Source organism: Lissotriton helveticus, chromosome 8 (assembly GCF_964261635.1).
Source record: "Lissotriton helveticus chromosome 8, aLisHel1.1, whole genome shotgun sequence".
Classification (NCBI taxonomy): Eukaryota; Metazoa; Chordata; class Amphibia; order Caudata; family Salamandridae; genus Lissotriton; species Lissotriton helveticus.
The window spans coordinates 154,525,860-154,550,311 of NC_136069.1; the positions used below are offsets into that span (position 1 = coordinate 154,525,860).

Here is a 24,452-nt window from a genome sequence, read left to right on the forward strand (position 1 = left end):
GACACCGCCATCCATATTACCATGCCACAATGTAGGGGCCTTTCCGCGGCGGCAATGCCACCACGGAAAGGCAGGCGGAGATTGCTGCGGGGGCCCCCTGCAGGGCCCCCAGGTTGCCACCACTGTCGGGGGGCACATGGGGGGGTACCTACGGTACCCCCCACATGTACATGTGCAAAGCGGCAGGCACCGCACGGTGCCTGCCGCTTTGCATCCTGAAATGCGTCAACATATGTTCTGCATTGTGGCGGGCGGTGGAGAGAGCACCGCCCGCCACCATGCAAAACATATAGGATGTGCCCGCCACTGTGGCGGGCACATCCTAATACCCACAATGGGACCCCCGCCCTTATGGCGGGCGGTCCCGATCTCCGTTAGGGTGGCGGGCGGACAAAGTCCGCCCGCCATCCTAATGGACCCCTTAGTGTTTGTTTAATTTTTTATTAGCTTGGTAAGGAATCCTTAAAAAACATGTTAACGCGCTCTTTCTCCCTTTTCTCTCTCAGGAAGAAGAATTAAGACAGATGAGAAGGCTCGCCGAGGGGGAGGGCAGAAAAATTCAGGTATGGAGCTTGAGGGGAATCCAGGCAGAGTATCAAGCTTCCAGGCTGGAGTTTTTCAGGTGGGAATGCAGATTGTCAAGCAAGGGTGGGAAGAGAGAACCACTCTCTCCAAAAGGAAAAAAGCCATGCAGGGCATCGTCGTTTGGGGGCAGTATGTATACCGGGCTCAAGCAAGATGGCCACCGCTACTGCGTGACACCCAACATCTCTAGATGTTGGTGGTGATTTCCTATGAATGATTGTCTGGCCCGTACCCAAGAGGCTCATAGATGTTTGACTTCACTCACAGGCTATCCTATGCAAATGTCACATTTACACTAGCCTATGGCCAAATAAAAGATGTTTGAAATTATTTTTTCTTAAATATTTTTTATTGAACAGGTATACACATTAAATAAAGCATGTATACAATTCATATCACAGTATTGAAACACATACACCATAGATGTGTCTTAAAAACTGAAACAAGAAAAGTGCTAGTGCTTCAGAGTACAAGTGCTGATTAATAAAAGTGCTTGTGCCTACATTTGCTAGCACCCAAATCCAAACATTCACATGAATGTGATGTCTTAGCTAAAGCTGCAATCTTTCCCTTTTTCTATAATGTCATGAATATGGGGGAAAGAAATAGAGGTGGCAATTTACTCAAAGACATATGATTAAGGGTGGGCGTAGTTTGCGAAGTAGCGCTACGCGAAGCTACGCGAAGTGCACTTCGCACTACGCAAACTTCACGTAGCACTACGCGAGCTGCGTAGTAGCATGTTCGCACTATGCAAGATGTGTTTTCAATGATTGCACAGTGCGAACAAGCATCCGGCACTGTGCAAGCATTGAAAACGGCATCTTGCACAGTGCGAGCTGTAGTTTTCTGCTGCTCGAGGAGATTATTAATCGAACGACAGCTTTCTCAACACGAACAGGTAGTTTCTCATTGCTCGCGGTCGCGAGCATGCGCAACCCCTCACAATGAGAAACCTGACCTCCTCGCGTTGAGAATCTCGCCGGGATGTCATTTTGCTTGCTCGCGGTCGCGAACATGACGTTCAGGACAGCGAACAAGCCAAAAATGACCGCTGCACTACGCTACGCTGCACTAAGTATGTTCGCACTGTGCTACGTGCAGCTTGCGTAGTGCGAAGTTGCGAAAACTTCGCAAACTCCGCGAGCGTAGCGTAGTGCTTCGCCCAGGGTTACATATGATTCATGATGTCCACACTCACCCAGCTAAAAAAGGCTCGCAAAAGTACTGCCAAATAGCTGTGTACTTCCTAAGACTCCATGCTCTCTTCGTGTATTCTTCTTCAAATTGTTTAGTTATTAACATTTTAGTCCACCAGTTCTAAAGCAATGGAATCAGTTGTGTCCTCGAATTTTGTAATTTTCAGGAGCAAGCTATTGTGAATGAGATTGAGACAAAATTCTGTCCATATTTATTTAGTTGCAGGGCCTTCTTGGAAGTCCCAAATAACAGCAAGCAATCAATCAAGTCAGCTTTATTCAGTTTTCATTGGACACTTTAAAAACCCTAAGAGCACAGTTTAAATCATCCTTTGAAACTTATTCAATAATCATAAAACAGTTAATTGTAAGCACCAATTCAAATGATTGTTCTAATTCATCACAATTATAGACTAGAATTGATAAAACTATTGGATCACTGACATAATATCGAGGGACATAATATCGAGTAGCAAAAATATCGTTGACAAAATATCGACAGACAGAATATCGTGTTTGTATATACAAACAGGTAAGTACAAACATATCGACTACAAAATATCGTTTACAAAAATATAGTTTATTAAAATATCGAATTTATTAAAAACAGTGTTAAATTAAATTAATATTAAAAATTAATTACTAAAATATACCTAAAAATACTTAAATTACCTTATAATAATTAAATAATTAATGAAAGGTATAAAAAAATGTACAATCATATTTGTTAAAACATATATATATAGTAACATAATATAATTAAATAATAATCAATATTATTACCGTAGGATAGCAGAAGTGTAAAAATTACTATTCCCACTCCAGAGAGTGCAACAGTAGGAAAAGCGTTGGATAGCGTAGGGGTAAAAATTACTATTCCCACTCCAGTGAGTGCAACAGTAGGGAAAGCGTTGGATAGCGTAGGGGTAAAAATTACTATTCCCACTCCAAAGAGTGCAACAGTAGGGAAAGCGTTGGATAGCGTAGGGGTAAAAATTACTATTCCCACTCCAGTGAGTGCAACAGTAGGGAAAGCGTTGGATAGCGTAGGGGAAAAAATTACTATTCCCACTCCAGTGGGTGCAACAGTAGGGAAAGCGTTGGATAGCGTAGAGGTAAAAATGACTATTCCCACTCCAGTGGGTGCAACAGTAGGGAATGCGTTGGATAGCGTAGAGGTAAAAATTACTATTCCCACTCCAGTGGGTGCAACAGTAGGGAAAGTGTTGGATAGCGTAGGGGTAAAAAATTACTATTCCCACTCCAGTGAGTGCAACAGTAGTGAAAGCGTTGGATAGCGTAGGGGTAAAAATTACTATTCCCACTCCAAAGAGTGCAACACTAGGGAAAGCGTTGGATAGCGTAGGGGTAAAAATTACTATTCCCACTCCAAAGAGTGCAACAGTAGGGAAAGCGTTGGATAGTGTAGAGGTAAAAATTACTTTTCCCACTCCAGTGGGTGCAACAGTAGGGAAAGCGTTGGATAGCGTAGGGGTAAAAATTACTATTCCCACTCCAGTGAGTGCAACAGTAGGGAAAGCGTTGGATAGCATAGGGGTAAAAATTACTATTCCCACTCCAAAGAGTGCAACAGTAGGGAAAGCGTTGGATAGCGTAGGGGTAAAAATTACTATTCCCACTCCAGAGAGTGCAACAGTAGGGAAAGCATTGGGTAGCGTAGGGGTTAAAATTACTATTCCCACTCCAAAGAGTGCAACAGTAGGGAAAGCGTTGGATAGCGTAGAGGTAACAATTACTATTCCAACTCCAGTGAGTGCAACAGTAGGGAAAGCGTTGGATAGCATAGGGGTAAAAATTACTATTCCCACTCCAAAGAGTGCAACAGTAGGGAAAGCGTTGGATAGCGTAGGGGTAAAAATTACTATTCCCACTCCAGAGAGTGCAACAGTAGGGAAAGCATTGGGTAGCGTAGGGGTTAAAATTACTATTCCCACTCCAAAGAGTGCAACAGTAGGGAAAGCGTTGGATAGCGTAGAAGTAAAAATTACTATTCCCACTCCAGTGGGTGCAACAGTAGGGAAAGCGTTAGATAGCGTAGGGGTAAAAATGACTATTCCTACTCCAGTGAGTGCAACAGTAGGGAAAGCGTTGGATAGCGTAGGGGTTAAAATTACTATTCCCACTCCAAAAAGTGCAACAGTAGGGAAAGCGTTGGATAGCGTAGAGGTAAAAATTACTATTCCCACTCCAGTGGGTGCAACAGTAGGGAAAGCGTTAGATAGCATAGGGGTAAAAATGACTATTCCTACTCCAGTGAGTGCAACAGTAGGGAAAGCGTTGGATAGCGTAGAGGTAAAGATTACTATTCCCACTTCAGAGAGTGCAACAGTAGGGAAAGTAAATACTTCATATATTATTAAAAAAAATATAAATTAATATCTATAAAAAATTCATTTAAAGTAATTACCAATTTAATATATTATAACAATTAATCAATTAAAATTACAAATTAAAATTAATTATTACTATTAGTTACCTATTAATCCAAATTAATTACAAATTAAAAATGTATTAATTAACAATTAAAACTTATTTAACAATTATTTCAAATTAAATACAATTAAATACATTGAAATATTTAATTATTATAAATAAATTACTTCCCACCCTATTCCCCTATAAACCCACAACCCACTACAGAAAATAAATTAGTAAAATTAACATAATTAGCAATTAATCAATTAAATAAAATTAATTGCCAATTTAAATTTAATTAATTACCCATAACAAATTTACAATTAATTCTAAAAAAAATACCAATAAATATTTTTACATATTTAATTAATTATAGTTAAATTACTTCCCACCCAATTCCCCTATAAACCCACAACCCGCTACAGAAAATAAATTAGTAAAATTAACATAATTGCCAATTAATCAATTAATTAAAATTAATAGGGAATTACAATTTATTTAATTACCAAATATAAATTAATTAACAATCAATTAAAAATGAACACCAATAAATAAATTTACATATGTAATTAATTATAATTAAATTACTTCCCACCCTATTCCCCTATAAACCCACAACCTGCTACAGACTTTAAGTACGCAAAAATTAAAAAAACAAATTTCATTATTTAAAATTAATTATAACATAAATACACAATTTTCACACATATAATAACATAAAAAACACTATAAAAATTAGATACTATTACAAAGTTGATAATTTTAATAACCTATATTATATACTTCGATATTTTAACTTTCTATATTTTTAACATTCGATATTACATTACTTACCTTAAAAACGATATTTTTGATGTCTATATTCTGTCCATTCGATATTTTGTCCAGTCTATATTTTGAACTCGATATTATGTCCATTCGATATTTTGTAGTCGATATTGTGTCTGTTTACCAAAACTATTTACAGGATAAAAACAAAGTTATTACAGCCAGAAAAATTGTTATTACACATAGGCCTATGAGTATACTCTTATATAGGACATTATTCAAAGGTGCTTTCTATGTCTAATAGAGCTTTTCAGAAATTGTGCAATATTTCTCGTAATTCAATCTGAGTCCATATACTGCAATGCAAGGTTAGCTGGGCGGCATTGTCTTATCCCCCATAATTTCAAAATAGGTAAAATCCACTTTTTCCTGTGCTCTTTGTAAAACATACAGGACAATAAAACATGCACTGATGTTTGGGGTGATACTGCATCGCAAGGGCAATTGGGTAGCAATTTTTCCCAATCATTCATTGTCGAAAAGCTTTCCAAGCGATGGAATATGTCCAATCAAAGGCGGGTCAGTATAAATCTATCGTACCCACTTGATGTATATGTTAAGTATGATTGGATGCCGGATGTCGACCACATCATTTGATTTCTTTGCACCGTGGGCTTTTGTGCCTTGGAGGCTAATCTAATCTCCTCCATATGGGTCATACATAACTTTTTGAAAGTTATTCTTGGGATTGACCCAATCGATGTGGGTTTTTTATAGAACTCTGGTAGGCCTATATCCATCAGAAAATTGTTTATATATTTGAACCACTCAATCTTTAGTATTTTTTCTAGCTTAAGGAAGTCACTTAATAGATTCTGATTAAAGATTGTTTTGGGAACTACCAAATCCGGTGCCATAATAGTACAGGTTGGATTTTTATTATATCAGCGATGTAAGGTAACCCTAGCTCGTTGTGGCATATGTTCGTGATGTGCCTTGTGGAACTGCCAGTAAATATCTTAAAAAGGCGTTTTCCACTTTCGGAATATTCTCTACATTGCAGAATCCCCAAACCCCTGCCCCATAGGTCACTGTACTAACTGACTTAGCTTGGTACATTTGAAGCATCTCTATTGGGGGTCTTTTACCTAATTTGTGTTAAAAATTCACTAGGGCCACTGTTGTTCTTATAAAAAGCAATTTCCTTCATTTGATCCCTTGATGCCATGTGTTCTTATTGTCAATTAGGATGCCTAGACAGGGATAGGTGATAGCTCATTATAAAAGTTTTAGAAGTGTTTATTCTTAGACCTAGATCTTTCATAAACTCATTGTAACTATCTATTGCGTGCTGTAAACCCAGTGGTGTCTGCGCCATAATTACAGCATCATCCGCATGGATTAGGGCAGGTATGGGGCGTTTCTGCATGTGTGGTATGTCCTGGCACCCTTTCAGCATGGCTTGTTCCAACCGATTCGTATACAAGATAAATAGGAAGGGTGCCAGTACACAGCCCTGTCTAGCCCTCCTATCTACTTGGAACGACTCTGTGCACTCTCCATTTCGACCATGTCGAACCCAGTCTTTTGCATTTTTATAGAGTTCTCCTAAAAATTGATTATGGGACTCTCAAAGCCCATTGCCTCTAAAATAGTCCACAATTTGGCATGGCATACGCAGTCAAATGCGGCAGAGAGATCAACAAAGGCTAGGTTCCCCTTCTTGCCTTTGTATACTAACCCATCAGAATTGTTAGGTTAAGGCACTGTTCAATTGTACCTAGCCCTTCCCCGAACCCAAATTGGAGATCTGATAAGACGTTGTTATCCTCTGCCCATTGCTGAAGTCGATTCAGAACTATACAGCCTGCCAATTTACCCATCGAATCCAGCAATGAGATAGGACGATAACAAGCCAGATTCTGTTGGTCGCCCTTCTTAACCCCTTGGCTGCGGCGGTAATTCCACCACGGCGCTAGGGCGAGGGAGGACCGCGCGGCGCCGCCATGCTCGTGACAGAACCACTCCGTTACGAATCGCGGTGGTGCTGTGCTTGTGATGGAATGGTTTCGTCACGGCCCCGTCCGCCTAATAGAACGTTCAGGGCAGGTGCGAAATCAGTGCCGGGCAGGCGCGGCGGCAGGGCCGTGACGGAACCATTCCGTCACCAGCACAGCACCACCGTGGCTCGTGACGGAATGGTTCCATCACAAGCATGCAAGGGGTTAAAAATCGGTACCAGGTTGGACTCCGACCACGATTCTATCAATCCTTCTGCGCAACACGCTTCTAACACTCTTGTTGATAGGGGACTCCATAGTTCCATATTATACTTAAGATGTTTACTGGGACTCTATCCAGCCCCGGAGCTTTTCCCTCTTTACTAGCCTTTAGAGCGCTTTCTACCTCCGCTAGGGTAATATCTATATCTATTGCAAAAACTGTTGACTGGGGTCTAGGGCTAAGACATGTAGTCTCTGCTACTTTTTCATTCTCCTCATTAGCTTGGCCAAAGATCTTCGAGAAATGTTCCACCCAGTGTCTTTCATCTATTGCTATTTCTATGGTGGGGGTGTCTTCCGTTACTAAAAATGGGGATTTTACTACTCGCCAAAAGGCAGTGTTATCTTTATTGACACGTGCTGTGTGTAAGTCAACCCAGATCTCTTTTCTTAATTCTCCTTTCCTTGATTTTAGTGCCTGATTATATGCCTTTCTGAGCCGTGCGATCTCAAGTCTATCCCTTTCCTTTTTGTATAACGCACGTATTAGCTCTGTATAGGCTTTTGTGCAGTTTTTGTTAAACCACCCTTTGTTCTTCCCATTCCTCTGTTTAGCTCGTACTTCCAGTGTTTCTCTGATTGTTTTCGTTATTTCTGTATAGATTATTAACACTTCCTTGTACGAGGTGGAGGGGTCTAAACACTTCATATTGGGGTTAAGAGATTTTTTGACTACTATTTTAGTAAACTCCTGCAGGTCCATTTTTGCCCATTTTAGGGAGAAGCCATTTATTCTGTTGAATATTAGGTTTTGTGGGCCATATAATCTCTTGTTGTTTGCTCTAGGAGTTATTGTAGGGAAGGATAGGGATACACTCATCGGGAAATTATCGTGGATAGCGTAATGCGTTTTATAGCTCAACAGGCGAGATGCATACCTATTTGATATTAATATACAGTTTAAAATTGAGCTCAGGCATCTCCCATTAAAGGTTTCCAAGACAAAAAGGATCTCATTTCAAGTGTCTCCATATGCGGTATAAGGGAAATGTAGTAGGTAACAATTTTCCTCATCCACCAGGCCACATGTTAGGTTATTGTTAGTCGTACATAGGGTTATAATAAAATCCCCCCAACCCCATATAAATAGAGCGTTCCGTGTACTGCTGTTCTGGATGTCCTGTAAATCATTTCTAAGTTGTTTCAGGACATCTTTTAGTAAATCCTTCTGTATGTTTTTGTAGAGGTTTATCAGCACAAGCATATTTTGAGGATCCATTTCCAAGGTTATTATTTGGTAATTAGGTTCTGTTTTTACTGGGGTTATTTTATTTTATCATCACCAAATTTGAGACATATGTACTTAAGCCATCCTTTGGTCTCCCAGAAATAGAGGGTATGGCTGGTATGTGATAGGTCTTATAGCCTTCAATGTGGATTTCCTCTATTGCCCAAGTCTCTTGAAGGGAGAGACGTTAAATTCCTTCACAAAATCGTACCATAGGTGATTGGTTAACTTAGAACGTAGGCCTGCTATGTTCCAATATTATATAGTCAGACTATTCTCATTAGCTATTGACTCGCTTTGGATGTCAGGTAAGGGGGAATTAGCTTTATGGGTGGATGGACTTGTTATCAAATGTGTTCCCAGATCTAACACTCGGCTATAGTTATTAATAAGACTTGTGCTAGTGGGGCTGTTATCTGAGACTATGTTCTGTATATCCGTCGTGTTATGCCATCCCACGTGTGTTCTAATCAAAGCTTGGTTTGGGTTTAGAATTTGATGAACGTGTTGTGATTTCGAAGAACTAAAAATAACCACTTTCTTTTGCTTTATTTATTTCCTGTCAGTCTATCTCATCCAGCGAGGGGAGCAATGCAAACTGATTTTCCACTGGAATGTTATATGCATACATATTTCTAGCCTCAACGTTTCTGACCCTATCTCCTCTTCCCTGCATGGCTGGCGGTTGGTAAAAGAAACCCAGCGGTAGTATGTTAATATTTCCCATCATCGTTATAAAGTTTCCTGCCTTCCATGAAATGTTTTCCACCAACTGAGGAGTTTTAAACTTCAGGACCACACAATAACCGTGTAACATTTTTCTACCTTTGCCCACCCACTGAACCCTACGCGTCATCTTGAACTCCATAAAAAGCTGTTCTGTGTACTCAACCTTCAAACTTAGCCACTGTATCAAGCAAATTAGCATTCGCAAAGGCCGAAATTTCGGCCTTTGCGAATGCTAATTTGCGAAATGGAATGTGCGCTTAGAGACCCCGGGGTGATTAGGCGCTATATGCGCTATATAAACCGAAATAAATAAATAAATAAAAAATGTATGAAACATTTTCGCAGCAAAATAAGGAATCGCAAAATTTGCCATTCCTTATTTTGCGATTGCACTTAAGGGATCGCAAATTTAGCGATTTCTTAAATGCAATGTATCAAATAAAAATGTATGTAAAAATGCCCATAAGGATTCGCAAATTACCACCAACTTCTAGTTGGTGGTAAGTTGCGAATTCTTTTGAAAAAGCAATTTATTTAAAATCCAAAGGTGGCATATGACGCTCATACATGCCCTTAGGGCATGTATGTGCGCCATATGCCCACACATGTCATTTTCAGGGGTGCAGCAGGGTGTTCTTGTGACACCCCTGCACCCTTGAAAATATTCCTAAATTGCGATTAGCAAATTGCTAATCGCAAATTTCCCCTTCATTTCTATGGGCCTCCTGGCCCATAGAAATGAATGGGAAATTTGCGATTAGCAATTTGCTAATCGCAATTTAGGAATGTTAAGGAGTCGCTAAAAAGAAGCGATTTCCTACATACATACCGTTTTGCGAATTCTAAATAGCGATTCCTTAAAATGCGCTATTTAGAAATCGCAAATGGTGAGGATGATACATATGGCCCTTATTTCTTAATGTTTCCCAGGATTCCTTTTCTGCAAATCTCAGCCTGGGTACGTTTGCTAATACAACTGAATATGGGGTGACTGCTGGTGGTAGATCTAAATAGGGTATTTCCGTTGGGGATTCATTTAGTGCTTTGGAATATAATCTAGATGGTAGTGGCGCAGTAGGTTGATTAATAGTAGTCTTTTTAGCCCCTGTTCTCAGGTCGTTGTTTCTCTCCTTACCCTGGTTGCTTCGACACTTGCATGCTGACCCACAATATTTTGTGCCGATGTATTTAGAGTGGCTGGTTAAGTAGCTGATCTACGGGGTGAGTGGGGGATACTCTGACTTGATTTTCCAGCCTCTCTGTTCAAATGTTGAATACCAGCTATGTTAGTGCTCCTACATGTTTCGTGAATTCCCTTGCCCCCCTGACTGGGAGCGGTGCCTGTGTTATTAGTGGTCCCTTCCCAGGTTACAAAATTTGTCAGACATGTCTCTATCTGAACTACTCTTTCTCTTAGGTTATCTAGTGAGTCCCTCAGAGAAAGAGATCCAACCTTTTAACTAGCAAAATTAAGTTTTTTAGATCATTCCCCCTTGGGTCAGTCTTTTTATTTGGGTCTTCTTTGGTCTTCAAAATGCTTTTCCTCGGACTAGTTTTTTTTTTCCTGCTTAACCAACTGTGGGGTACTTGGTGCTATTTTCTTGGATGTTTTTGTACCCTCCGCTATTCCCCCACTCCCTTTGTTCGATATATCAGATGTGGTCGGGGTTTTTTGCCATTTCTGCGGAGGTTGTGTAAATGAGTCAGGGTCACTAAGTATTATTTCATTAGTCATGTTCTGGATGCACCTGTTCTGGGATGCAATTACATTTTGACAACCCCCTGGCATACCAGACGGTCATACAGAAGTAGTATCTTATTCAGTATTGGTGCATGATGTGCCAAATACTATTGACTCCTCTAAAGTAGATATTTGTTTCTCTAACGCCCCACAGCTCCAGTGAGGTAGCTCAGTAGATATTGTTGTGTTTGTTGTGTAGCGCCCGGAATTCTTTTCCCCACCGCACGCTAACTGCCTTTCTTTTCCTCATCCTTATACCAAATTTATATACTGCAATTGGTCGCTAATCTCATTCCCTCCTGGCAACACAGGGAAGTGACAAAGATATGATCGTACCTAATATGGTTTTGGGTTATTCGGTTAGCCTCTTGGTCTAGCGATTATGCATAGACAGAATCAAGGTTGTAATTCATAACCCCCTTCCTCAATGCAACAGGGCTCTGTAATATGCAGTGCTACTGTTACTGCCAGCGAGTCTTATATGAGATAGTGAATAGTAGGCATGGGCTTGGCTGCTTACAGCTTCTCTGAGAGTCTCATAAGCAAAGTCACAGGGCCATATGGGCGGGATACCCGTCACCCCCTCCCAACACAAATCCCAAGAATGTGAAGACGGAAACGGTTCTTGAGCTTTTGGAAGGCGGTGAGGGAGTTACCCTCACCGGCCGTATTTATTAAAATATGAAACAAAAAATTAAAACATTAAATTAACAGTTTCATATCATGTACAATTTCATTTACACATTAGGATGCATTTTCTCAAAATCAAATTGTACATCCTAGCATTACGGGCCAAAGGAAAGGTCGTAACCGGTGTCAGATCCCTAATACCATAACTCCCCCCTCACTTGTGAGGGGCGGGTGCACAGAGGACTGTACCTCTGTGCCAACTTCCAATTTCCCTTGTCTTAACGGGGGCCCCATATTTACTCGGCGCCATCTTGGTGGTCGTCCGAGGACTCGTGTGAGGTGTCTAGAAGGTAGCGTAGACCCCCCTCCCACCCCACACTGCTTACCACATCCGCCGTCGTGGATGTCCTGGCCCCGGGAAATTCCCAGGAGGGGCCCGTAGCCCCTCCTCCCCAGGGAGGGGCCGATGACCGTCTTCCCTTTCGGCGTCCCCATCCTTAGAGGGTACCGCCTCCCCGTGTGAGGGGCCAATGGCCGCCTCACCCCGGGCGCTCCCATCCATAATGGGTGGCGCCCCACCTCTAGGGATCTTCCAATTACTGCTCACCGATCATGACCTTACCGCCACAGGCCGGATAGTTGACCGGCTATCCGGACCCCCCAAAAACTCCTACTATAGGTCATGGCTACTCAAACTTTTTAACCAAGCTAGGAAGTCCCCTATGAGTAAGACATTTCCTTCCCGGGACAAATGGACCCCATCCTCCAGATACATATGGTCCCCCCGGATACATCCATGTGGTACACAATGCAACTTTCCTGTGCGAAACAATCTACCTAATTTGCTATTAACCTTCTTTACCGAGTGATTCAAAGCTGACACAGAGAGGGCCCCCCGCCACACCTTCCGAGGAATCATGTGTGACCATGCGATCGTGCACCCCGGAACCCTCCTTGCCAACCAGCTTACCGAGGCCAAGATTAACTCAAGAAGTACTCGTCGACCAATGGTCACCAAATCATTGCCCCCAAGATGTACTATGATTACAGACGGCGGTGACCTTGTCCGCCCTAACAAACCCTCCATAAAACCTTGAAACTGGTCAATACAGAGCCCGCCCCTTCCGTGGAAGGTCACCCTGTACCCGTATTCCCCCGCAACGTGAATCATGTCACCTGCTTTGAATACATCCGCGGCGCGCCTCACGTATGAGTGGCCAACGACCCACACCACTCTTTCTTCAGCCGGTGAACTTTGACCGCTGGTCCCCAGGTGTCGGGTCAACAGCACTGACCGCCCCGCAAGGCCTGCTCGTGCAACTGAAAATCAAACAGAAAACAAGAAGCGTGAGTGCATGACATAGGCTTCACAACATGTGCAACCGCACATACCTCTTATAGCAATTCGAGGACCAACGCCCCAATTGTTTCACTTTTTCAACACTCAGACCCCTGGCTGTAGCCTCCGTAGCAGCCCCTATCCGGAAGGAATGGGTCCCAAAATCGCTCAGGTCCAAGCCCGCTGACGCGATTGCCATTGTTAACACCCGCTGAAACTGAAACCTCGTCAGTGGGGTGGCATCGGTGTGTCTCAACAAACTCCCCCCCCATGATGCCGCCCTCTGCGCTAAATACTCCTCCACGCATTTTACCGGGCACATGGGAGACTCCGGGATCCGCTGGACTACCACACTGTCCCCGATGGCTTCCTGATCGGTCTTGGAACTGTCTATTGTGACCACCATTGTGTCACCCTTGATCTGAATGTGGTCTCGACACAGACCTCCCCCCGTATCCCACTTATTCCTTGCTACCAGCTCGCTCACCCGCATAGCCCCATGGAATACTAATGCAAAAGCGGCCCGGAACAGCACCGTCTCTGATTGAGATGAACAAGTCGCAGGGAGTACGGACATTAACAGGGACAACCTAGCCAGATCTATCGGGTGCCTACCATCCACTCTCCGACCCTCAAGGCGTTGCCACCCACGCAACGCTCTTTTCACGAGAAAGGACGATGTGGGGTCCTGGATGCCATGCACCTGTGCCATGAAGGCAATGGCGGCCCTGTGCCTGTTGGCTGTTGCCAGTGATCGGCCTGCCTGATGTAGTGCTACCAGAAATTGCAGAACAGACTCCTCCTGTCCCCAATGCTCCCCCCCCGTTGAACCCAAAAATGACCAATATGAACGGAACGCTCCTTCATATGCCTTCCTTGTCCTGGGTGCTAAACTCTCTCCCACGAGGTTTTGTAATCCGGGGCACCGAGAGACCAGAGAGCTTCGGGAAATGGTGACGCCACCAAGTCCGCTGAGGGCAGAAAACCCCTGAAGGCCTGCATATGGGAACGAGAGAGTGCATCAGCTGCCTGGTTCAGTACCCCCGGCACGTGTCTTGCCCTAAAGTGGACATTTAATCTCATACACAGCAGGACAATTTCTTTCAGCAATCTCAAAATCCATTTGCAACGTGCTGCCTAATTATTGATACATTCAACAACAGTCATATTGTCAGACCAGAACACCACAGCACGATCATGCAACCCCTCTGGCCATGTTTTCAAGGCCACCAGAATGGGGAACAGCTCGAGGAACCCGATGTTACCTGTGAGCCCACTATCGTGCCACCACGCCGGCCATGTTTGTGCCGATCATTTCTCACCAAATATGGCGCCAAAACCCACACTCCCTGCCGAGTCAGTCCACAACCCCAGCTCCTCGGAGGAAACTGCTGGCTTGTTCCACACGACACGACCGTTGAAATCCACCAGAAATGCCAACCATATGCGCATGTCCTGGCGAACCTCGGCTGACAGTCTTGTGCGGTGGTGTCCTTCCTTGAGACCCACCATGGCTTGTGCAATAGAGCGGGAAAAGGGGCGGGCCATCGGTATTACTCTGAGGGCAAAGTTAAGCTGACCCACAACCTGTTGCAGCTGATGGAGAGTTACTTTTCTCTCGCCAATGCATACTTCTAGTGCGGCCTTAAACTTCATTACCTTCTCCCTGGGCAGACGGAAGCACCCCTCTACTGAATCCAGCTCAATTCCCAGAAACTCGAGAGACGTAGATGGCCCCACTGTCTTGCCCGGTGCCAATGGCACACCAAAACTTTTCATTAGATTACAGAATTCCATCAACGCCTGTTCACATTCCGTGCCCCCGGCTGCCCCCAGAAACAGAAAATCATCAAGGTAGTGCATTACCTGTGTGAGGCCCGTGGCTCTAGTGAACGCCCATTGCAAAAAGGTACTGAACTTCTCAAAATATGCACAAGAAATGGAGCAACCCATCGGCATACATTTATCCATGTAATAACGTCCTTGGAACACAAAACCTAAGAGGCGCTGATCCTGTGGGTGTACCGGGAGCAACCGGAACGCTGACTCAATATCTGATTTAGCCATCAGCGCTCCGGGCCCTAGGCGATTCAACATGGCGACGGCCTCATCAAAGGATGCGTACCGCACCGAACACAGTCCCGGGTCAATCGCATCGTTCACCGAAAGACCCCTGGGAGCAGACAAATTATGGATCAACCGAAACTCACCTGGGTCCTTTTTGGGGACTACTCCCAACGGTGAACATACAAAATTAACAACAGGCGGGTGGACATACGGCCCCACAACCCGACCTCGGGTCACCTCTTTTGCAATTTTTGCCTGCACCACCGTCGTGTTTCGTTGCACAGATAGTTGATTCTTACACTGTGCCTCCCCCCGTAAACCCCCCGCCGGGATGCGGAAACCATATGAGAAACCGTCTCGCAACACCCCAGCGGAGACATGGTCTGGGTATCGGTTCAGCCAAGGGATCAATGCCATGATGTCAACAGGAGTAGGTAACTGTGCCCCTCGGGCGATGTTAGACCTGTTTGGCCCCCCTTCTACCTCCCGTCTCACCATTCTTTGCTCTGCACGAACTCTCGGGGTGTGAGGACTGTCCACACCCTGCACACTCATGCCTGAACTTGCATGTTCCTTGTGGCCTAGTGCACTTGCCTCTGTTAAAGCTCCAACACACCCCTTTTTTACCTGAGTTCCCATTATTCTTGTTGTGCTAATCCCCATTGGCGCCTGCCCGAAAGGGCGCCGCCAAGTAATGGCGGGGAGGCTCTGCGCCATTCCCGCCCAAAGAAGACGACCTCGCCGTGTTCGGCATAACTTGCTTCTGCCAGGAAATGGAGTCGAAACAATCCCATGTCAGGGATGAGTCGTGCTCCTTGGCCTTACGAAATTTGTTATCATAACCCATCCATTGATTACCTTCATATGCTTCAAAGAATTCCATAATACGTGTCTGATAACAGGCCAATTCTGATAATACTTCAGGCCTACGTTCCCCCATGATTGCAGTAAACATACCGAACGCCCTGGCCCAATTAGCGATTGTTTCCTCCACCCTGAAACCCGCCATTTTTGCACGCCATACACTCGGATGCAACAACTCCTTCTGATTTTTAACGTGTTCTATCTCATAGTGATCGGTTAACAACGAAAACATGTTCACATATTTATCGGCCCAAATCCTCTCTTTCACATCCATCGGGATATGCTGAACAATTTTTTCCCTCCTAGAGGGTAACGATCCTTCCCCTGCTATCGGCAACGGCTGCTTACCAGAACCATGAGCCGTATCTGCTGCAGCTGTTGTTCCAACGACCGGTGCCGGTTTATCCGAGGGAACCTGCGGGGAAACAAGAGGACAAGGTGCCTTCGCAGCATCTCTCGATTGCCGCAACTGCTTCATTATCAACCTGGCCTCTGCCGCCGTGTCTCTTGGTGCCGGAGCACTCTCGTTGTTTTTGCCCAACCATGCCGCCAACTGAGCGGCCAGTTCGGGAGGCATATCCCCCTCACTCACGGGCGTAACTACCACAGGGATCGGCTGTCCCGCGTTCGGGATCGGAACTGGGGCCCCCACTGGACCGACCGGGCTCGCCGGTGGTGACTCAAGAACGGGGGTCTCCCCACCTGCCGCCCTACTCCTGACCCTTTTACCTCTCCCGGCAGGGACTATTCCCGGCAATGCTGGCCCGATGGTCTTCTTCGGTCTACCATTCATTGCCGCCATTTGCTTCTTCATGTCCGCCATATCTTTCACCAGCGTGCGAAGCAGTTGTTCAGTCCCAACTTTCTTTCCAACCCTCTTGCCAGGCATCGTATCGCGGGATTCAAACGAGGTCCTGGATCCAAAGCTTCGGACTCACTGAAAGAGAAACACAAAAAATTACAAGTTCTCAAAATTGGCTCCTTGTTCCGTCTCGGGCTCACGAGCAACGAGGAGGTGCAGCTTCCAAGCACAGGAACAAGAGGATGCTTCCTTGGCAATATGCTCCTTTTATCCTTCTTCGGGAGGGCGTGGCCTTCCCCAACACGCCTACGGGGCGGTTCGAACGGTGTAGGTGTCTAGGACAACCCTTCTTGGGCGGGAAAAGGCGCGCCCCGGCTACGCCACTACGGGCATACCAGCCAAGCCACGCCTCCCGCCCAAAACGGTTTCCCGGGGGGATCGGGGTACTCCACCATACGTTCGGGGGGACCGAGTGGTCGCCCCTTTCCAAGAGATGGGGCCCAGCCCAGCCCAGCCCAACCTCGCACGGACTCGGACGGGCGCAGATGGGTCCGCCCTTGGCCAGGGCAAGCCTGCGCGCGTCTCGCGCAGAGGGGGACCTGTGGTGATTTTAAGGGCCTTTGGCGCAGCGGGAGTCTCTGTGCAAGGCTGCACGCTCCTTCACTGCGGCAAAATCCTTTCGCGTCCCGTGCTGGGTGGGCCCTGTGGTGTTTTTAAGGGTCGCCGGTGCAGCGGGAGTGACGCAGCTGAAGAGTGCCTCCTGGCGCGGGTGTCTCCGGGGGTAGGAGTCCTCTGTGCAAGCTCCTTCACTGCAGCAAAATCTTTTAGCCTCCGAAAGCGTTTACAGCAATATCCCCTGGGCATTTAATTTGGCGTACGTCCAAATAACACCAAAGTTCCTCTATTTCGATCCTAGACTTCAAACTTCTATTCATAACAGAAATTAACTCTTGTCAAAATGTTGCCAATTTAGGACACTCAAAGAATGTATGAAGCCAATTCCCCTCCCGATGGCAGCGAAAACATTGACCTGTAGGGGAACATTTTATTCAGTTCTTGAGGTGTGTAATATGCCATCCATCCAGACAGGAATGACATCCTTTTAAAGTTTGCTGCTCTAAAGGATTTGTGCCCCTGTCAGCTATTAACTGGTAGTCTTCTTTTGAAAAACTGCATTATGTTTTATAGAAGATTTTAGCCCTGTTATACGCTGTCAATTTCTGAGCCTGGTAATTACAGAGACGCCTAAACCAATTGCCGGTGCCTGTAAGTTTGCTCCTGATTAAAGCCCACCATGTTGGATGTTTATCAAAATGAATAATCTTTCCAAAATTTAAGATAAGCCTACTACACTGCCCCTCAAACAGTAATAGAATCTCGTCCCATGGAATATAGTAACTGCTCATTTTAAAATCGCTCAAATCCCTGAAACCTTTGGCATTCCATAGTCCTATCACTCCCCTAGATAGGTTTAACCCCAAATAATTACACTCCTGAAATTTAAGAAAGCCGCAGCATGTTGTCATCAAATGTGTTCTGAAAACAAGCTCCATTCTATATTTCAACTCACAAATGAACATATATTGAGTGTTTTTGGCAATTTTGCTGTTTTTATAAAAACTGGGTGCTTTATTGCAGATTCCTGGATCATTCTATTTAAAAGGAAAGTTTCCAACACCTCTTTGCCATCAACCAGTCATACTAAAATATCTAGTAATGCTGCCTGATAATATATTTGAAAGTTGAGGAGCGCTAAACTTCCTTCAGCTTTATCAAGTTGGAAAATTGAATATTTCACCCTAGGGGCTTTTTTGCTCCAAACGAAGCTTCTCACCAAAGAGCCCAATTCCTGAACAATGAGCTGTTAACTCTTATGGGTACATTATTGAAATAAATAAATAAATGAATACATGCTAGTAATAGGGACATCTTGATCAGAGAGACGCTTCCTATGATTGTTAATGGAAGAACAGACCATCTTTTTAAAGGTGTGTGTGCCTTTTTAAGCATTGGTACATAATTTAATTGATAAAGCTGATCTTAGGTTTTCGGCATGTATATACCCAAATATTGAATTGGTTGCTGTAAACTATCCTGCTGCTGTAGACTGATAGGCAGATTCTCTACTAAAGTGTTAAATACAAGTATTTATGTCTTGCTCTCATCGATCTTAAACCCCACTGTATTGGTAAATGTTTTGATCAAGTTAAACACTCTTTGTATATTGGCCTCATCTGCTTTTAAAAATAGAAAAATATCATCTGCAAATAACTTTATTTGTGGCATACCTTTCTGTGGGTGGAAGAATTTACTTCCTGCTTCAAATCTAAACGGTCAGTGGCTTAAAAATCCTAGGAGAGAGGGGGGATCCTTGCAGAGTCCCTTTCATAATTGTAATAGACCCTCTAACTTTAGAATTAATTATTATTCTGGCCTGTGCCCCTTGATAAAGTTCCCTAATCATATTTCTAAACTTCAATGGGAATTCAAATTGATGCAGACTATACAGTCGAGCATCCAATTCACTAAGTCAAACGCCTTCTCGGCATCCAGCGTTATTATAGCTGAAGTGTTTTGATTACTTGAGAAAATAATGAACGGCCTGAATTAAACAATTAGTATTTGAAGTCATTAGTATATTGGCTACAAATCCATTCTGATCGTTATGTATTTATAGGTGAGCAGCAGGGATGATTCTTGCTGCCCAGACCTTAGTCAATAATTTATAATATGAATTTAAGAGACTTATTGGCCGATATGAACATGCTTTTAACGCACATTTATCCTTTTTTTAAAGCTGAATATTGTGATTTTTTTTAAAAGTCAAGGGAATCACTTCTCCTTCCAATATCCCATTAAATAACTCCACTAAAAAGGTATAACATGCTTTGCGAAAGTCTTATAAAATTCTGACGGGAAACAATCATTTCTGCATGCGTCTGCTTTTGCCATTTTTTTTAGAGCTGCTTCTATCTCAGCTTCTGTTATATGAGCCTCAATTGCCTCCTGATGGCGCTTGGCAAATTGGGTAGATGCATTGATATATCAAATATTGCTCAATGTCAGAGGCTGTAGCTGCATAAATATTCTCATATATTCGACTGTAATGCTGGAAAAATACTTTGGCCACAGCCTCTTCCTGAGAGACTAATGAATTGGTATTAGAATCCTCTCTTTGGCTTATCATTTGTTTGTCCTGTTTAATTCGATTGGCCCAGGCAAGATTTTTCCAATTTGCTGAGTTTCTTCATACATTTGTTGTTGTTTATTTCCTCAAGCACGAAAAGATCCTGAAAATTTTGTTTAGCACTTTCTAACTCTTGCTTAGACACATCAAGACCCCCTACTTTAATGCAGGCCTTGACTGCCAGTTGTTATTCCTTTATTTGAACATCTCCCACTTTGTTCTGAGTAGCCTTATATGAAATAATATGCCAGCGCACAGGGACTTTAAAGCCTCCCATAATGAGAATCCTGATGCTGTTTTAGGGTTCACCAGGAAGAATTCTCAGATGGATTTCTTCTTGTGTAATACTCAATCCTGATTGGAAAGCAAAGACCTGTAAAGCTGCCATCTGGGACTCTCCTTTATACCGATATCTAACTCAATAGGGATCGTGATTGCAGAGTGATCGGAAAAAGCATTTGCCGAGATATCAGAAGCCCCACTCTTTAGTGCTTGTGATACCAAAAAGAAATCCAAACGAGATGCTGTTTTATAATGCTGGGAATAACAAGTGTATTTGCCGACCCCAGGGTGATCCTCCCACCAAGGATCAATAAATTAAAAGTCAGATTCCATTGAAGTAAATATTATCATGGTTTTTCTTTTAAGTTTTTTTTTTCATGATTCGATGTATCATGAGCTAGGTTCAGGATATAATTAAAGTCTCCTTTTCCTGCTTTTGTCCCACTCTCTTCTCATGCCTCTTCCTGCTCTCTATCCTCCCCTTTTTGCTGCTCCTGCTCTTTTACCGACCTTTTTTGCTGCTGCTCCCACCCATTTCCCTCCCATTATTCTTACTCTCCACTTCAGTTTTTTTCCCTATTGCTTCATTCTCCCCCTTGTTCCTACATTCTTTTTTGCTCTCTTGTTGATTTTTTCTGCCCTCTTTGGGCCATTTCGAGCACTCTGGATCATTTTGAACTGTCACCAGAGGAGGAGTTTGGCAGCCTGGCTCTGGGTGTCTCTTCCGTCTTCCCACTGGACCCTCTTCCTCACAAAATCTGGAAGGAATATGCTTCAGATATATTTCCTAGTCTCAGACAGATCTGTAATTATTCACTCTCCAGTGGGAATGTGCCATCTGGCTGGTAACAGGTGGTAGTTACACCTTTTCTGAAGAAGGCTACTCTTGATCCAGCACGCCCAGAAAGCTATAGACCAATCTCCCTCTTACCCTACCCCGTGAAAATCCTTGAACGCTGGGTCAGCAGATCTCTGTCTGTGTTTCTGGATAGCAATAACAAGTTGGAGGACGTTCAATTTGGTTTTCGTCCAGAACACGGTACGGAGTCTGCTTTGGTTGCCGTGATGGACGATCTTCGGTTGTTGGCAGACAAGGAACAGTCTGCAATATTAATATTGCTCGACTTGTCTGCCGGTTTCGACACGGTCAACCACTGTATTTTGCTGACCCTCCTTGGGGAGGCTGGAGTGGTAGGTACTGCTTTTGCCTGGTTCCGCTCTTATCTTTCTGGTAGGCGTCAGGCGGTGGCCCTTCCGCCGTTTCAATCTACTTTTACCAATATCGGCCATGGTGTCCCACAGGGGTCTGGTATCAGCCCAATGTGGTTTAATGTATATCTTAGTCCTCTGATTGATATAATTCAGGCTCACAAGGTGAAGCTGATAAACTATGCTGATGACACCCAGATTATTCTATCTCTGGATGGCACCCAACCTTCGGCGTTGGAGGATTTTCATGCTTGTATGCGTGATACTGCGCAGTGGCTATGGCTGAATTTTCTACAATTCTGAGAAAACTGAAATAGTGCACTGCGCTTTAGGGAAGGTGCCTCTACCTCTCCCCCATAATTTCTGGCCATTAGGCACTTCCTCTCCTTTGTGCCCGGCCAATAAGGTCCGTAATTTGGGAGTTCTGTTTAGTGCTAATTTTTTTTTTTTTTAAAGTTTCAAAAACCTTTATTGTAGAAATAAAGCATGGTACATCAATGCAATGCATTCGGTCAACTGAGTGTTACATAGTGCACAAAATGTGGGCATCTTCCCATGCTAAACGTCATACATGAAATATCATCTTCTTACAAAAGGAACTAGGTGGTTAACTCCCCACCCTCCCCCCAACAGTACCCTAGTCAGGTAATAAAATGAGCATATCTGAAGCAAGTAGCACATCTGAGTCCGAGACAAATTGATTGATTATACACGACCTCTATCACTCTCAAATATTCAATTCAGAGACATAAACAGCAAGGCCTAACATGACCTCAGTTAATGGCAGTGTGTAAGTGTGCAGCAGTATACAGACATATTAGCTTCTAACATTAAGGGGTAAAGCCCAAACCAGTGAGTTGCCGGGAGGCAGCAGACATGCCTTTCACTATTAGCTTTATCATGAGTCCGAAGCCTGCAATGCGCTCGTGCTCCTAGGGGGCGGGTTGTCCCGTCCGTCCTCATCCTCCCCCTGCTGTTGTAGGAGATAAGGCATGAGAGGACCCCAGATATCTTTAGGTCTGGAACTCAAAGGTAGTAGTTCTGGGTAGTCGTGTAGACGTTCCTGCCATGTGGCCATGGAACTTATCCAGCATTTAAACTTTGGGGCCCGTCCTCTTCCCCATCTACACGCCACCACGCGTTTGGCTAATAAGAGGCTAAGCGCCAGGAATTTCTTATGTGGAGTTACAACAGCTTGTGTCAGGCCCAGCAGCGCCTTCAACGGGCAAGGGGCCAATATAACGCCCAGCATGGTGGAGAGTCCCTCAAATATCTGTGTCCAGTAGTTGGCAATCTTGGGGCAGGACCAGGCTAAATGTATGAAGTCGGCTCCAGCTGATCCACAGCGGATGCATTAGTCCGATTCGCGCAGGTGGAATTTGTGTAACCGAGCAGGGGTGTGAATTTTCCGGTGTAGGAATCTGTAGTGTATGAGCCTCAACCTGTTGTTGCCCGTGATTGCTTTCGTTTGCGTGCAGCTGAGCTCCCATTGTTCATCTGTTAATGGCTCTGTGAGGTCCTTGTCCCAGTCAAGACGGGCCTTCACTGAAGTGATTCGTGGTGCGTCCTGTACATGCTTGTAGAGTTGTGAGACAACGTGTTGTGGTGGATCTGAGTGTACACTGACGTGCAGAGGCCCAAACGTGTCGGGCTCGTTAGGAAAAGAAGGAGTGATGGCACGGACATTCTGACGTATTCGAGCGAATAAGAAGGTATCCATAATAGAGGCTGGCCTCTCCTTGAAGAACTGCTCTTTGGTCTGAAAAGTTCCATTCACATACAGATCGCCCCATAGGCTATATCCCAGTTCCCGGAGCAGTTTGCGGCCAATTGCCTCACAGGTGACCTGGAGTCTGGAATCGCTGTCCAGTGGCAGCTTTGGTGAATAGAGGAATGGACAGTCTAGGGCACGTGCAATACGGTCCCATGCAGCCACAGTGCAGTCAACCGTTGTGGGGTCACGTTCTCTGGGTTTCACTGGGATGTGAATGTATCCAGTTCTAGAAGTGGGAGCCATATGACCATCTTCCACGGCGAGAAGTGCCATGAATGGTGGAGGATGGTACCAATAAACTGCAAAGTGTGCTTGGGCGCAGTCGTAGTATCTTTCAAAGTTGGGCACTCCAAAGCCGCCTAGATGGAAGGGGATCATGAGTGTGTCAAGGCTGAGGCGCGCTTGTTTCCCACCCCATATTAGTCTTGTGAGTTGGGACCTCAAGGAACTAAAGAAGAACCTCCCGGGATTGTATGGAATGTTGACGAAGAGGTGTAGGAGTTTGGGCAAAAGTACCATCTTGATAAGGGCTATCCTCCCTGCCATTGATAGCGGAAGGTGGATCCACTTGGTGACATTGTCTGTTATTTTATCTATCGCCGTGCCGTAATTTGGACGCATCATGGCATCTTTTTGTCTAGAGATCTGTTTAGTGCTAATTTGACCCTGAAGGCACAGGTGAATAAAACGACGGGGTGCTGTTTTGGGCTGATTAGAGCCTTGAGAAAGATTCTTCCATTGCTGCCCGCCTCGGCCAGAGCATTAGTAGTGCAGGGCGCGATCTTAAGTCACCTTGACCATTGTAATGCCCTGTTGCTGGACTCTCCTAAATATTTGATCCAACGTCTGCAACGGGTTCAAAACATGGCGGCAAGATTAGCTCTGGCTAAACCTCGAGACTCTTCTGCTTCAAAATGTTTGGCTGAGCTACACTGGCTGCCAGTCCTGCAAAGAGTACAGTTTAAGTCCTTGTGTTTAGTGTTTAAGGCCTTGCATGGCTTTGGACCGAAGCCTCTTCAAGAAAAATTACTTTGGTACATCCCCACTCAACATCACCGCTCTTCCTCGGCCTGTTTGGCGAAAGTTCCTAGGTTTAATAGGGTCAGACTGGGTGGATGTGCTTTCAGCATTGCTGCAGCAAGGCTTTGGAATGAGTTGCCACCTGGTATCAGACAATGTAATTCCCTGCTGCTGTTTAGAAAAAGGATTAAGACATGGTTGTTTCCTAGAATTTGACTCTGTCCTCTGAGTACTGCCCATTCCCTCTGTTGCCTCTCTGATTAATAATAGTCCTCTAAATTACATATTGCAGCGCAAGGGTACCGGTGGG

The 24,452-nt window shown here is 44.4% G+C and overlaps 1 protein-coding gene across 4 annotated transcripts in view; it reads left to right on the forward strand.

Annotated features, from left to right (window-relative positions):
- Positions 1–24,452, forward strand: part of LOC144771520 (uncharacterized) — a 107,232-nt gene that overhangs the window by 75,148 nt on the left and 7,632 nt on the right. For all 4 annotated transcript variants that reach the window (XM_078655932.1, XM_078655930.1, XM_078655931.1 and 1 more), the window contains one exon: positions 507–563. In XM_078655932.1, the coding sequence (XP_078512058.1) occupies positions 507–563 (57 nt within the window). The remainder of the gene's footprint in view (positions 1–506; positions 564–24,452) is intronic.